The sequence below is a fragment of the Sorex araneus genome, chromosome 3 (assembly GCF_027595985.1).
Source record: "Sorex araneus isolate mSorAra2 chromosome 3, mSorAra2.pri, whole genome shotgun sequence".
Classification (NCBI taxonomy): Eukaryota; Metazoa; Chordata; class Mammalia; order Eulipotyphla; family Soricidae; genus Sorex; species Sorex araneus.
In genome coordinates, this window is record NC_073304.1 from 187,622,118 (window position 1) to 187,639,067 (window position 16,950).

The 16,950-nt window shown below is 40.6% G+C and overlaps 1 protein-coding gene across 1 annotated transcript in view; it reads right to left on the minus strand.

Annotated features, from left to right (window-relative positions):
• Positions 1-2,044: 2,044 nt before the first annotated feature.
• NLRP1 (NLR family pyrin domain containing 1) overlaps positions 2,045-16,950 on the minus strand; it is a gene marked incomplete at its 5' end in the record, with an annotated part of 53,111 nt that continues 38,205 nt past the window's right edge. The window contains 5 exons of the mRNA XM_055132209.1: positions 2,045-2,373; positions 2,826-2,849; positions 6,134-6,275; positions 8,323-8,448; positions 9,132-9,394. Of these exons, the coding sequence (XP_054988184.1) occupies positions 2,045-2,373; positions 2,826-2,849; positions 6,134-6,275; positions 8,323-8,448; positions 9,132-9,394 (884 nt within the window). The remainder of the gene's footprint in view (positions 2,374-2,825; positions 2,850-6,133; positions 6,276-8,322; positions 8,449-9,131; positions 9,395-16,950) is intronic.

Consider the following 16,950-nt stretch of genomic DNA (forward strand, 5'->3'; position numbering starts at 1 on the left):
ATACAGTTAAGTTTCCTGCTACAAAGGATCAGAGGTTGATTGTGTTTTTCACCTTGAAGTTAGCATCAAGTCATAGGGCATGTTCTGTGTAATATGCTTCAAAGTGAAAGACTACTGAATCAAAAACTTTTATCTTGCAAGCATTCTCTATTTTTTTTTAAGGATGGACTTGATGCTGTCCATATATGCACAAAATTGTGCATATTTTCTTTTCTCTCTGGTTTTTGGGCTACACATGGCTGTCCTCAGGGTTGACTCCTGGCTCTGTGCTCAAGAATCACTTCTGGCAGTGCTTTGAGTACCATGTGCAGTGCCTGGTATCAATCCTAAGCTGGGTCCTTGCAAGGCAAAGTGCCTTATCACTATATTATCTCTCCATCCCCTGTTCATATTTTCTTATCTATGAAAATGAAGGTCCAAAGTCTTGGTGTAGAATCCTAATAGTTTCATTCATTCTGCATAATCTTATCTGACCTGGAAACAGACAGCAGACATAGTTACATGATTTCTAGAAGTAATCTTTATCAAAGTATAGAAGTTTGCTAGTTCCACTTCCATAATAACAAAACAATAGAATATGGTATACAAAGGAATAGAGGCAGTTCCAATAGCTACGTGTCTAGAACCTGTTAGCTATGTGATCTGAGCAAGAAGTAATGGGTCCTGAAAGTGGCACCTCTGCCCATGCTTCTGATCAACAGGATTGATGCCAAAGGTGTGCTTCTTCTCTTCTTAGTTAAGTTGAATTTGTGAACTAACCTTATGAATTCTCTTTGGGTTCTTGGGAAGCTGAGATTCACTGATGTCTCTCATCTACAAGACATACTTTCCAGTTATATTTACTTACCATGTTCTAAACACTGAACCTGAGAATATAGATGTGTGATTACTAACCTTCAGAACAATTCTCATGGTATCTAAAAAAAACCCCTAAATCTGTGTCAAAATGTGAAGCAAGGGATGGCTGGAAATTATTCTGAGAGAAAAGGCTCAGTGGAAGGCAGACACAGTCAATTACGCTGCTGTATCTCATGCAGAGGTAACATGAAATGTCATGCTAAATAGTTGAAAACAACCTTGGTACAAATGTTTTATCAACAGTGGATTAAATTATAAGATCATAGATTCACTTACACAATGGGGGTGACTACTACAGCAGGAAGTGGTGTCATATGAGCAATAAAAGTTAAAGGCTATGTCTGAGGAGAGTTACTCTATACTCACCTATTAATAAATCCTCACTGACACCCACCATATGCCAAACACTGCACTTGGTACTGGAAATAAATTGATGAGTAGATGGTTCCTTAATCTCAATTGGGGCACATATAATTTTCTAGGAGAAAGGAGGAGGGAAAATACTTTGTGCTGAGTGCTCTGATAAGGCTGACACAGCACTGCAAAAGGACAGGCACTCAGCCAAGTACTGGGGCCTGGAGTCACATATTACACAGGAGACATCTAAGACCTAGACTCTATTCCCCCACATTACCTCCTTAATACCTTTCCTGGATTCATGTTCTTCTATAGCTTCCAAAATCTTAGTTCTTGGATCTATTGGCATCTAGACTATAGAAACAATTAAGCACAATTTTCAATAATAGAAAAATAAGCTCAGCATAAAAAAATAAAAAAGATCTGATTTTTGCCTCTCTTTACAAATCTTTAAAAGCCTCCCAGTGGAGTCTTTCATTTTCATGTCTTTCTCTAATCAGAATGTGGTAGTACTATATCCCCTATTCTTTCTTGATCTGGAAATGGGCTCTAGATTCATTTGATGTGCCCATCATACCAAGTTCTGCATTTAGGATTTATAGGCTGACAAGTCCTACCAATTCCACATGGGTGTTTAATGGGATACTGTCATCTCACCTAGATAACTGTGAGCCAGGGGAGACAGTTTGAATGTCTGCGTGGCATCCCTGTACATGGTTTTTAGTGACACGTAGAGGCATCAACATAGTTCCAACTTAATTTGGGAGGAAAACATCGAGATACAAGAGTGTTCAGGCAGAGCCAGCACCCACACAGGGGTATTCAGATTTTATCTGCTAGTTTGTCTAGTGCCTATGGGCTCCATCATACAACTCTCCCAGAGTTCCCCAATTAGGTAAGGATGAACCTCCTTCAGGGCGTAGTAGAAGCAATATTTGTTGGCAGGGCTCCAGGACTGACTGAAAAGGAACAGCATACGCATCTGATCATGCCTCGTAGTCTTAGCTCGTACTGTCTCATATTGTTCCTGGTTCAGAGCTGTTCCATACAGCTTGTCCAAAATTGAGTCCACCGATGTCACTCGAGAAACTAGTTTCTCTCGATTCTTGTCCAAAAAGTGTTCCAAGCCTTGTTCTTCTAGAGGTAAAGGTGATATTGGTTAGGATCCAAGAAGGGTGTCCACCTCTGCCCTAATACTCACTTCTAGGTCTCTTCACCCATCTCAAATGAATTCCTGACTCTTTCTTATCTTTCTTCCCTCTGATGCATTTAACCAAAAGAAGTCACCTGTGATCTTCCTTCTATAGGCATCTAGCATAGTAGTATGATTGAGCTGGGGATGATGGCAGCATTGGATTCACAATGGAGGTAATGGGATCACTCAGAGGAAAATTCCAGAGCCTCAATTTGGTAGGAGTAAGAATGATGGGAAGGGGTTTTGTCTTGAGGCATATATCATTCTCCAAAGCCTGATATCATGTGAGGTTTGCAGTGAAAATTCTTTCCCTTCCCTTACTTCCCCTCCAGAATCTTTCTCCCACCCTGCAATCAGGTTCTGTCTCCTGTGGTTTCTAACAGTTTTTACTGACCATTTGAGAATGGAGAAAAATGAGGCACTCTTGGTCTGAGATCTCCTAGAGGAAACAAAGAAGAAACATTTGTTCTGGTATTGGTTAGCAATACAGGTTAATCCTTCAAGCTCTTACTTCTGAGATTTTGGAATTTTGAGAACAGCAGAATTCATACAGAATTCAGACTCAATAATTGAAGACCGGAAGAACTCTTAAAGATGATCAATATAAGCTAATCCTTTCCTTATGCATATTGGGAAAACGAGGGCCAAGATGTAGGACAATGAGGCAAAGAGCGAGACAGACACACAAACACACACAGAACATTTAAAGAGGTTATTTTCTTAAAATGTTTGGAAATAGCACTTTCTCCATAGATTCCCCACACATGATTTAATCCTATGCTGATCTGAAGAAACCCGATGAAGCATTAACTAATTAGCTATCCAGTGCTAGATAGCTTAGACCATTTAAAATTTAAAATTAAAAAAAATTACTTGGGGGGAAGAAAAAAAGAACAAAAATAATTTTAAACATTATGATTTACAATACTGTTAATGTTAGGGTTTCATGAAACATTCCAGCACTACACCCTTCACCGAAGTGTCTGCTTCCCTCCACCACTGACCATGTGAGATCTTACTCTGAGCAGAAATGTACTATTTTTCCTTGTTTGGCATTTGTAGTTACACAGATCAAATATGTTCTGAATATTTTTGTTTTGTTTTGTTTTTGTTTGGGGGACAAACGAGCAGTGTTCAGAGCTTAGTCCTGGCTCTTCACTCAGGGATCACTCCTGATGGAGCTCAGGGGACCAGATGGGGTGCCAGGGATTGAACCTGGGTTGGTCATGTACAAGATAAATGCTCTATACACTGTATTATTGCTCCAGCCCCTGTTATGGATTTTGATGTCAGAATCAAGAAATATGATAAGTGAATGTTACCACTTCAGAGTAAATTTCATAGGAAAAACAAACAATATCAACAGAAGGGACTTGAACCTTCCTTGCCTAGAGAGAGAAAGTGGGATTCACAGCAGTTTATGTTGATAAGGTCTGAGACCTGAGTGGACAAGTTTAGTGTGACTGACCATGGGTGTTGTACAGGAAGAAAAACACACTGGTGGTGTGTAAAAAACTAAGGAACGCCGAGGGGCGAGTGCACTCGCGGGCTCTCCGGGCGGCTCTGTCTCACCGCCCGTGTTTGGTGCTCTGGAACCACTGTGTATGGACTGGATCAGGGCGGCCGGCGGTCAAGGAAAGGCGAAGGAAGAACGAGGACCAAGCTAGTTGCTGATTAGTTACCGTTTATTCAAACTTCCATCTTTCTCATCTCCCGCACCCCCAGCTCCGGCCTCTCTCTGGATCTACTGCCGCCTCTTCCCATCTCTCTCCTCCCTTTTTCCTCTCTTGCCCTTGCCCCTAGGTTACACCCAGCCAGGTAGCAAAATCAACATAATAAAGCCCTTCCTGAGGGCTGTGAGGTTTAAAGGGAACATAACCTAGGGGCGTTTTAAAGCCCTTCCTGACTGCCAGTAGGCAAAATACTTCTTAAGAGTTTTTTCTCCTCTCCCCATTCCAAACACTCATTAACATCTTAGTACTAGTTATTTTTGCATGGACATAGCAAGAGATACATTGAGGTTTGCAAGGCAGCTCTCCTGGCAACATCTTGCCACAGGCTCAGACCACAGCACTCAGGCCAGATTAATCATTCCTCACCCTAGCAGGGTCCAAATCTAGTTATCACTGTTTGGATCATGACAGCATTTGTCCATGATCAAGCTCTTAACTTATAGTTAAGCATTAGGCACTTTGGCCAGGCCCATCTCGATGCCAGGGTAGCACATTACTCACCGCTTGCCCTGGGTCCTTCTCGTCCCACGTCGTCAGGACCCTGCTTTGGGGGTGCTAGGAAGTAAGGGCAGCTGAGGCTTAGGTCAAGAGAACAGATGCCCTGGAGGAAAATATCATGTAGAGTCAAATGACTCCCAGGTTACAAAAGCATAACCTTTGTTAAGTCTTCCTGTGTCCATACAAAAAGGACTTGCTATGAATAGACTATGCAAAGGACTCAAGGAGAAGAGAAAAACATTATTTACAAGTCAACAGAACACTAAGAAAGAAGCTACAAATAAACAAAGAGGAATAGGAGCACTGTAATGGGAGTAACCCAATAAACCTAAACTACCTGAGGCTATGTTATCCTACAGTGGTGGTCCAGCACTGGTCCAGCTGGTGATCTTCAGCACTCCTGAGTCTGCCTAGGAGTGATTGCTGAGCACAGAACCAGGAGTAAATACAAAGCACAGCTGGGTGTGGCCCTCCAAAATTAAAATCATACCTAGCCCTTGAGGGCCCGAGTTAGTACTGGGATTAAGGCATTTGCTTTGCAGCAGCCAACCACTGTTTCATCCCTGGAAGCACATATGGTTCTCTGAATGTTGCTAGAGTGATTCCTACAGAACCAGAAATAAAGCCTGAGAACCATTGTGTGTGGCCCAGCAAACCAAAACCAAAACCAAAAAACAACCTCTAACAAAACCACCCAGGTCTTCCTTGGAGCTGTGATTGCTCCCAAACTAAGAGCTGTGTCGTCCATTTGTATTAGTTCAGGATGCCGATTCTCTACAGTTCTACTGTTGACAAATATATCCATTAAAGGACTGTTCAAAGGGATTTAATTCATGAGCATATTGATGTTGGACTGTAATGTTTCTTCAATTCCTGAATGCTTATTATTTGATTCCCCTTTGGCTATCTTAAAAATAACTGAATGACCCAGGGAAAAGTATCTGATGTTGCCAAAATTGATGACTCTATAGAGCCATATAGCCATATAATTCTTATTATTTCATTTACTTTTAAACTTTCATGATAAATGTTTTGCTTGTTTTTGCACTACACGTGGTGGTTCATAGGGCTCACTTCTGGCTCTGAGCTCAGAAATCACTCCTGGTGAGACTCCAGGGACCATTTAGGTGCCCAGGATCGAACCCCAGTCAGCTACATGTAAGGCAAGAATGCTTGCACTATCTCTCTGGCCCTATCATGAGAAATTTTAAGGCTGGCGTTGAGAGTGTTGAATCTAATAATTAAAGGACAGTGTGGGGACACTATGGTACATAGGAAAAATAATTTAGGGCCACATTAAGTTGAATTCAAATTCTGCACATGCCTGCTGTTACATAAGTAGCTAAAATCCCACAAAACCCCAACTTGTTTAGTGTATTTTTTTCTCATTAACAAATTGGTATAACACATACACATGCATGCATGCATACACACATGCACACACTTTAATCGACCTTTTCTTGGGGATCTCTGGGACTTGTCATGACCTTACCTGGCTTCACCACGGCCTCCCATACCACAGTCTCATCTTCATTGTTTTTTATTTTCAACTTGATACTTGACCTGAACTGGTCAGCGCAGATCTCAGAAAAGAGTTGAGATTCTCCAGGATTCTGGTAGCAGAGCACCAGTTCCTGAAGAGAAGGAACTGTCATATGAGAAGACTTCATCCCCAAACGAGATCTTTTTGTACCTTCCAATTTAATAGTCCTGCCCAAACTGATAGGGTCATTAGATGATCTGTGCTGATAATATTTCATTTTCAGATACTGCTGTATTCCTAGTTTTCTACAAATCCTAACTCAGAAGGTTGAGGAAATACAGTTGGTGGTCCAAAATCACAATTTATCCTTAAATGAAGTGCTCACTATTTCTTCTTCCTTCATCTTCTTCTTCCTTGAATCCAAATGGATATTAAAATTGGCCTACTTTCAATCAGCAAAACATTTATATTCAGCCATCCTTTATTCTAAATCACAACAAAAACATAATTCTTAATCTACATTTGCTTTTCCGCATGGTTCTTCCAAATTTCCGGCAATAATCATACACACTGATCATTCATATTTCAAATGTCATCATCCTTAAATCCTTTCTTCCATTTACAGTAAATCCACCAAGTGCTTCACTATTTCCAGTAAAGCCACCTGCATCTGCTGCCTAAAATAGTGCAATAGACTTTCAACTTCTCTCAGTCTCAATCTTGTCCTCTTGTCATCTGCTTTTACCAAATAATATTTATTCAAGTAAATCTTTCTTGCAAAGTTTAATACATTCTACAAGCTTGTCATTGCATTTGGAATAAAATTTCAACTTCATACCAATCCACAGATTTGATTGGCCTGAAATATGTCTCTTATATGACCCATATTTATTCTTTCCTTTGATCAGCTCATTAAATTATGTCACACTGACCACAGTTTTTGGTCATCTGGTGGAGTCAAGCTTGCCCCTGCCTATCTGTCTCCATTCCTCAAGTTTGCCACAACGCAGCATGACAAGAGCTCTTGCTATCTTTTAAGTTTCAGATGAATGTCACCTTCTCAAAGACACATCATCTGGCCACCTATTACAAAATACCCCAACTTACTAATGTACATGCCTGTTTGTGTATCTTTTTCATGGAATTTTCATAACAAAAAATGTAGAAAGCAAAATGGGCTGAGAGCAGTTTTGCACATGAAGGAGGCCCATGTCCAAGTCCAGGCGCTACATGATCCCCCTACACTTCCAGGAGTGACTCTAGAGCACAGAGCTAGGAGTAGGTCCTAAGTACTGCGGGCATCACCCAAACAAACAACTAAAAGAATTTTAATATCAGTACTTTTTAGTTATTATTGCTTTAACTTTTTAGACATGACCATTCCACAAGAATGGCATCTTCCTAGGGACAGGGGCTTTTTTGCCTTGTTCATTGAAGTATCTTACTCAGAAGAGACATAGAGTTAGTACCTGGTAATGCTTTCTGCACAAATCAAGTTTCTCATCTTGTTAGTAGCTTATACAGTGGGAACAACGGAGAAATTCATCCTTGTATTTATTTGATCACATTTATGTGAGATGTGTGACTCATCTCACATCAAAGAGAAAGACTTACTTGTTTACCAGTCAATGGACACTGAAAATTAAAAAACAAAAAAGCCTAGGCAAAAATAAAAATATTTTGGTATTATGGATGACTGTTTAGTAGGATAATGTTATCTGTCTTTGGCCAAAATGAAGAGACTGAGAAATACAAAATGTTGTCAGTCTCTAACATCCAGTAATCGACTTTATGCTCATACCTACACCTAAGTTCGAATATAGAATTCTGAGGCTGCATAATATTTGCACAGTACTTTTTGGTGGTAGTCACTCTCAACTCTTTTGCTCAGGGATTGCTCCCAGCAGGGCTCAGGGGACCATGAGAAACCAGAGATCAAGTCCAGGCCTCCCAGAGGCAAAACATGCACTCCAACTCATCACTTATCAGTATCTCCTCTCATCATTATCATTATCTCCATTCTGAATGTGATCTTTCCTCCACCAAACTTCTTTTGTTCCAATCTTTGTATTATTTCTGCCACTCCCAAATTTCTCTGACTACCTGCCCAAGTCTGGAAAAATTGTGAGACCTGCCCCACTCGCATTTTTATGCATGACCTCTTATTTACATGGGGGGGGGGAATGTGGTTTTCTTACCTTGGGTATTATTTCATTCACCTCTGAACCTAATACAGTGAAGTGGGAGCCCATGTAGAGGGGCCTTAGTGGGGGTGGCTTGTGTATTCGCACAAACTGAAATGTCTTTTCTTCATCATCTACAGCCTAAAGAGCATATAGAACAATGATCAAAAGAGGAGGTAGTATGACTCAGAGATTCCACCCTGTAAAATATAGTCTGTGTAATATAATGTAATGTTATATAGTGTAGTATGTGTTTATGGTTAAAGTGGGTTTTTCGGCCCATGAACCCTTCTTTCCACTATGCAATCCTACAGAGAGGACTCCAGTTTTTGAGCTATGTTCTGTTTAGTGTGGGGACAGATCATTACTAGAGAAGTTATAGTGGGCATCATCTATTTTTTTAACTCCTCAGAGGTTGAACCAGATTTCAGCAATATAGCAGCAAAGCCGTATCTGGGAAACCAGAGGAAATCAGGGCGATAATCTATGACTGAGCTCGGTAGGATTGTCACCAACTTCTAGGCTCCACTTAGGGGCCAGAGAGATAGTATAACAGGTCAGCTGTTTGCTTTGAATATGGATGATCTAGATTTGATCTTTAGCACCACCTATGGTGCCCCAAGCGCCACCAAGAGTGATTCTTGAGCACAGAGTCAGAAGTGGACCCTAAGCACTGTCAGGTGTTATAGAGACAAAAAAAAATAAAACAAAAAAGGCCCCTCTTAGGACAGACCCATTTTTATTCCCAGTGGCTTCAGTAGAGGTCTTTCTGGCTGCTTTTCAAGTTTTCCACCATCACCCTACCTTTCTGGTCTGAATCTCACCTTCCGAATAGAGCAGTCATTGGGCAGCAGGTAGAGGTGGAAGGTGACATCCTTATCACTGAGGTGATAGTAGAGCAATACAGTGGAGGTAATGGGAATGAATTTCAGGGTAGCATGAAACATTCTCAGTAGAACTCCTATGGGGGAGAAGCAGGGGTTCTCCAGGATGGCATAACAGGGTTTCACCCCATCTGGCTTCTCTAGGAACATTCCCTCTTCTTTGAAATGGACCACTTGGAACTGGGAGATGTCCACATTGCTCTCTGTCAAAAATGGATACAACACACACTTATTTAGTGCTTCTATTCTCTGGCTTTGCAGGGATAGTGGAATTCTAATGCACAAAGCTTTCACGGAAGACCTAAGAGGAAAGCTACATATTTGTGCCTAAAGCTTTGGGTGGCTGGGAGCAATATTATATCCAGGGAAAACACTTTAGGAACAACTTTGAGTCAAACCCCTACTGTAGGATAACATAGCCTCTGGTAGTTTAGGTTTATTGGGTTACTCCCATCACAGTGCTCCCATTCCTCTGTGTTTATATGTAGCTTCTTTCTTAATGTTCTGTTGACTTGTATATATTGTTTTTCTCTTCTCCTTGAGTCCTTTGCATAGTTTATTCAAAGCTATGTCCTTTTTGTATAGACACAAGAAGACAATATTATGCTTTTGTAACTTGGGATTTAATTGGCCTCGAATATTATTCCCTCCAGGGCATCTTGACTTAAGCCTCAGTTGCCCTCAGTTCCTAACACCCCAAAAGCAGGGTCCCGACGAGGGACGGGACGGATCCAGGGCAAGCGGTGAGTTATGTGCTACCCTGGCATCGAGATGGGCCTGGCCAAAGTGCCAAATTCTTAACTATAAGTTAAGAGCTTGATCATAGACAAATGCTGTCATGATCCAAAAGTAATGAAGAGACTAGGACCCTGCTAGGGATAGGAAAGACTGTTCTGGCCTGAGCACTGTAGTCTGAGATTGAGATGGCCCCAGGAGAGCAATTCTATAAGCTTTAATGCATTTCTTATTGTGTCCATACAAAATGATTAATATTATGAATTCTTATATGTTTGCTGGATGAGGAGAGGAGAAACACACTCATGGGACTCCACCCTTGGGTGGATCCTCCTGCTGAAAGAGAATGAGTCCTAGGAGAAGCATCCCCTGAAGGAAAGGAACCTTACCGTATTGATTGTGACCACACCTATGTGTATGCCCCAACCCCCTCATGCTGGGGGGATTTAACTAGGCTGTAAGAGTGGGCTGGGGGGGGGGCCAGATCCACAAATCCAGAGAGAGATCCAGAACCGGGAGAGAAGCAGAGAGAGAGAGAGAGAATGAAATAAACCAGTTTGGCCTTCTTCCTTCCGTTGCCTGCCCCTGACTGACAGCCACACTCAGTGGTTCCAGGGCGCCGAACGTGGGCAGTGAGACAGAGCCACTTGGAGAGCCCGTGAGTGCACACGACCCTCGGCATGCTTTAGTTTTTTTACACCCTACAAAATACCCAGGCCCTGACCCATCTTGATTCTGAAAACTGGAAAAATATAGATCCCTGGGAAGGAGCAAATAGTACAGCAGGTTGGTGCTTCCCTTGCACTTGGACAACCCAGATTCAATCCTATATCTTCAAACCCCAAACCCTTCCAGAATCGATCCATGATCCCACTGCACATAGCAAATAGTCAGACCTAAGCACAGTGGGCGTGGCAGAGAAAGAGAGAGAGTGGGAGAGACAATGAGAAAGAGAGAGGTTGGCTGCAAAGTGATCTGTGCTAGTATGTATTCTGCTACATTGAGTGGTGATGGAAGATTTGACATCCTTCTCCCAGGAAGGGAATAGGACTAGAAAGGAGGACCACTGGGAAATGGAATGACTAAGGAAAGTATAAATTTGTTACTAGTTTGGCCACCCACCATTCAGATCCTTCAGTTTTGGAAGAATGCCTTTGATCACTGTGAGGTTGTTGTGAGGAAAGGGTTTGGATGTCTCTATTGAGGAGTGACACCCAGTTCTATCTATGACAGTAATGAGACTAAGAATTGACCAATTGATTAATTTAAAAGAAGCTTGATATAGAGAAAGAACTTGTGAAACAGACATAGAAAGTTTTGGATCATCAGAGGTGGAATCAGAAGTCCAGTAGCCTTCGTACTAGGCTGGTTGCAACACTAACTCTTCAGCAGAGCTTTCTTCATAAGTTTTCTTAACATTATCTTAATGTATTCTTTGTTTCGTTTTATTTATTTATTAATTTTTAGCGAATTGCTGTGAAATACAGTTATAGATTTAAAAACTTTCATGATTATGTTTCAGTCATACAATGATCGAGTATTCATCACTCCACCAGTGCCCATTCTCCACCACCAATGTTCCTAGTTCTTGGTGTGTTTTTGATTTCTCAGCATCCCTTGTCAAAATTGCTGCCTCAATCCTTAAAAATACTTGTTGCTTAGTCTTTTGTTAAATCTATTGGCTACTCTATAATCATGCTACATATTGTTTTCTGCTTATAGCTACCAGAATAGATTTCTTTGATTGCAGCCAAGAACTTTGGCCAGGGTACTAGGTGAGAATGTTGATAACATAAGAAAGTACTTAGGGGCATTAACACTGGTAGTGGAGAGCCAGTTATCTGAGGACCAGACTCAAGGTCCATCCCTTGGTTGCTTAGCAACTGCTGCAATGCATGAAGATTCTGAACTAGGAGGGACAACCAGCTAGCTGAACAAAACCCTTAGTCAGTGTGAGCAGCAATCAGAATTAGCGGGTGTTTTCTTGTTGTTTTCTGGGCCACATTCATATATATATATATATTTTTTTTTTTAATTGAGTCATCCATATATTTTCTGAGCTTATTCCTGGTTCTGAATTTAGGGATAAATCCTGATTCAGGGGACCACAGGGCATTCCCAGTGTTGAATCTGGGTAGACCACAAGCAATGTAAGTATCCTACTTGCTGTATATCTCTCCAGTCCAGTATTAGTACTTTGATCTTAGAAGGGACTATGGAAACAAAAAATCCTTTCATTTATTAAATAATTATTTTATGTTAAGCATAATTTCACAGTGGTATGTATCATTTTAAAAATCTGGGACACCAAGGCCAGTAGATACAAGAGCCAGGAGGAGTTCCCCATAACTGGAAGACTGCTTTATGACTGGAGGGGAGAAGGCAGATGGAATAGAGAATGGATCACTAAGAAAATGATGGCTGGAGGAACCAGTTGGGATGGGAGATGCATGCCGAAAGTAGATAATGGAACAATCATCATGACCTCTCAGTGTCTGTGTTGCAAGCAGTAATGCCCAAAAGTAGAGAGAGAGTATGGGGAATATTGTCTGCCATGGAGGCAGGGGGAGGTGAGAAAGAGGGAATATCGGTGGTGGGGAGTGTGCACTGATGGAGGGATGGGTGTTTGAAAATTGTGAGATTGTAACCCAAATATGAAAGATTGTAACTATCTCACGGTGATTCAATAAAACTTAAAAAAATCTGCGACACATTGGATATTGCCAAATAATATAGCTATTGCCATCATCTTTTCTATTTTCTTTTAATATTTCTTTAGAGACATTTTCATAATTCTGTAATAGTTTTTATAGCTTAGCCTCTATTTCTTCAAGTTAGTTTATATTGTCACAAGTATCTGCAGAACTTTTTAGTGACTACAGCATGTAATCCTACTGGTCAATAGACCATCCTATAACTCACTCATTACCTCTTTCCAGCAGAGAGAATATTTCCTATTTTGTCAAGTCCTGCAATGCGCACAATTCTCCAGAAAGTTTTAAAAATTTATTTATTTTTTAATTAGTGAGTCACAGTGAGGGTACAGTTACAGATTCACACATTTTCGTGCTTGTTTTTCCCTCATGCAATGTTTGAGAGCCCATCCCTCCACCAGTGCCCATTCTCCACGACCCATGAACCCAGTATCCCTCCCACCCCCCAATCCCATCCCCCAGCCCCACCCTGCCTCTGTGGCAGGGCATTCCAATTTGATATCTCTCTTTCCTTTTGGGTGTTGTGGTTTGCAATAGGGGTATTGAGTGGTCATCCTGTTCAGTCTCTAGTCTACTTTCAGCATGTATCTCCCTTCCCATGCAGGATCTCCAATCACATATTACTTGGTGTTCCCTTCTGTATCTCTCCAGAAAGTTTTTCTGGTTTCCTGGAGTTCTTGACTTGGGGCCAATATTTCCATAAACTGAGAAAAGTGTATGAAGTATATGACTTTTTGTGTGTTTTGTCATGTTTCCCAAATTGTTTCTCTAAGAAATTGTGCAAAATGTGCTCAATTATCAGTCTGAGGAACTGAAGCTCTAGGAAGAAAGTGATTTTCCTGAGATAACAAGAGAGTGCCAACCCAATGGCCAGATATTTGTATTGTAATCACAATTTATGGCAGTTATGAACTCTTGCCTCACTGAGTTTGGCTGAATTCCAGAAGGGCTGCATGTTTCCAAATCACCATGCTAAGATGATCATCCGTATTTTCTTTGCCTTAACTGAAAAGGATTCTGGGTTGCAGGGCTTCTGATGCTCAAGTAAGAAAATCCCTGGTAACCTCAGATGAGCTGGACATATACTTGCATATGTTGTCTTTTCCAGATATTATCATAGAAGCATTTTCTCCAAACCTGCTGATGGTGATGTGTAATAATAGGCTTGAAGGAGGAAATAACAGTGAAGACCCTATGTATGTATATATTATACATATACATACAAATAAAACTGAAGGGGAAGGAGCATGAGTGATAACTGGAAAAGTGTCATTGGCAGAGAACCTTTCTTTCCTGAAGCTGCTTTGGTTGAGCTCATCAGAAATATCCAGAACCAGGCATCATAGAGAGGGGCATTTCTATGGCGGGTATAGGGCAAGGACTTCATATTTCTTTAGTTTCTTTTTCTTTTTTGAGGGGGAATTGCTTAGCACTTACTGATTAAGAACTATAACTGACTCGATGAGCTGGGGTTTTCTTTCCTCAGGGACCATGCTTTGAACTTTTAGTTCAAATATGGACCTCTGCAAGCATAAACATGTGCTCTAGTTCACTGAAATATTTCTTTCACCCTCACATTTATTTTCTTTTTTTATGTTAAAATTTTTGAATTTATGTTACGTAACATAATGTTAAAGTTCTTTATGTTAAAATTACAGTTTGGGGACTGAAGAGACAGAGAAATGGGTAGGGTGCTTGTCTTGCACATAGCTCATTTTTAATTTCCATTACCTCATATTGTCCCCAAGCCCCACCAGGACTGATCCCTGAGTGCAGAACTTGGAGTAAGACCTGAACACTACACCAAAACAAGTATATATATAATATAATATAATATAATATAATATAATATAATATATACATACATATGTATCTATGTATATATAATATATAATTTTATAATAGTGTAACTTAAATACAAATGTAGAAACAGTTGGAAAATATGCAGATAAAAATAGAGTACAATTTTGCTGATGAACTCTTAATAATAACTGAAATATTAGTCAGGATGATTATTCTATAATTCCTACCAATATTTCCTTTTATGCACACTGGTTAAAACTTACAGATATTATAGTCATTATGGATTTATAGCCTTGATAAATATCTATTTTTGTATGCTTTGTGTTTTAAAGTCATGTTCCCTCTCTGCTGAGGGATAACTCCTTATAGGGCTTGGAGGATATGTAGTGCAGGAATCAAACCTTGCAGTATGCAAAGCAAGTGCCCTACTCACTGGTGCTATCACTTTGACCCAACATTTTTTTTGTTTTTGGGTCACACCGGCGATACTCAGGGGTTACTCCTGGCTCATGCACTCAGGAATTACTCCTGGTGGTGCTCGGGGGACCATATGGAATGCTGGGATTCGAACCTGGGTCAGCCACATGCAAGGCAAACACCCTACCTGCTGTACAATTGCTCCAGCCCCTGACCCAACATTTTAAATATCTTTTAGGGATATGATTTTAATCCCTACTGATATAGGCCAAAATTCTATATCAGTAACAAATTCTATTTATCACTCCACACACATTGTGCATGTGTTGAGGTGTTCTTTCCATGTGTTGTTATAATGATCATTTTAATAGCTTCTTGCATTTTGATAGGAAAGAAAGGTCACAGTGTGATCCTGGACAACATAATAAAATTCTATATATAAATTTTAAGTTAATATTTCAGAACTTTGCCCCCTTCTTTCTATGACTTACAAAATGTGACTTTTGTCTACTATCTCCACACTTATTAAATATTGTATTAAAAGTCCTATAATCAGCAATCAGGTAAGGAAAAAAATCAAAGTCTCCAACTTGAAAGAGAGGAAGTCATATTCGCAGATGACATAATATATCAAATACCCTAAAGAGTCCACCAAAAAGCCCTCTTAGAAACATTAAACCAATACAACAAAGTGGCTGGATACAAAGTCAATGCACAAAAAAAGGTTGCATTCCTATATACAAATAATGAATCAGGGGAAAAGAATAACAAAGAGTCTATCCCATTTTAAATAATTCCAAAAACATACTACCTAGGAATCAACTTAATAAAAGAGGTGAGAGTCTTATATTTTTTAAAAAAAAAGCTTCACCTCCCATCGCTTGTCCCGCCCACCGAGAGCCCCGTCCTGGCATCCAGTTTCCCTGCCCGCTGCTCCAGCCACACCTTTCCCCAGAGAGAGCGAGTGTCCCAAGAGGTTACTGGGGGCGTGGCCTGTATCACAGGGGGCGTGGCCTCAAAAGGGGGCATGACCTCCTGCAGGAGCCATGAACGCTAACAGCTGCCGCAGTCATTTTTTTAAAATCAGAATCTGTATAACCTATTTCTTTGAAAAACACCCTGGACATCTCAATCACTCTATGCCAATAGCACATCAGCTTATCCCAATTTCACAAAAACTGTCAGTGAACAATAGAAGCTGCAAAAACCCTTCGTAAAGACACCATAGCCCTAAGTCTTCACTAGAGGCCCCACATAAACCAGGAGTAGTGCCTAGTGTAAGGAAACAATCTAAAATGGAAACAAGTCTATATCATCAATTTAGCTCATCCATAATCCCCCCTGCAGCAGAAGGGAATAGGGGTAGACAACTAGAAGGTTCCAACTCTATACTTCCATAACAATATGAAGAAACAGCGAAAATCTCCTCAACAAAGAGAGGATGAAGAATAGATTCCAGAAGCCTCAACAGGGATTACCCAGATATACGACCTCTCAGATAAAAAATTCAGAGAGGAAATCTTGAAGATGGTTGACGTACTTAAAGTAACCATGGAACAGACATCCAATAAATTAAGGGAGAATATGAATGAAGCATTGGGACGGTCCACCAAGAAAATGCAGGAAGAAATGAAAAGCAGAAATTTAAAAGCTATGAACAGAAGTGACACAAATAAAAATATCGGTAGATGAATTAAAAATCTCAGTAAGTGCCTTCAACAGTAGAATGGCTACAGCTGAAGACAGAATCAGTGAGCTTGAAGATGAGCTGCAGAAAGCTTAGAGGCAACAACAAATAATGGCAAAAGACCTCAAAATGTTTCTAGAGCGAATCAGAGTTGTAGGGGATGACCTCAAGAGGAACAACATAAGAATCATTGGCATACCAGAAGCACAGGGAAGTAACCCCAATGGAAAAAACACAGTTAAAGACATCATTGCTAAGAAATTCCCAGAGCTGGAGAAGGCAGACATCCAGATCCAAGGAGCCCGAAGAGTACCAGCTAAAAGAGATCTGAATAAAAAGACTCCAAGGCATATCATAGTCAGAATGATGAATGCTGCGGATAGAGACACTATACTACAAGCAG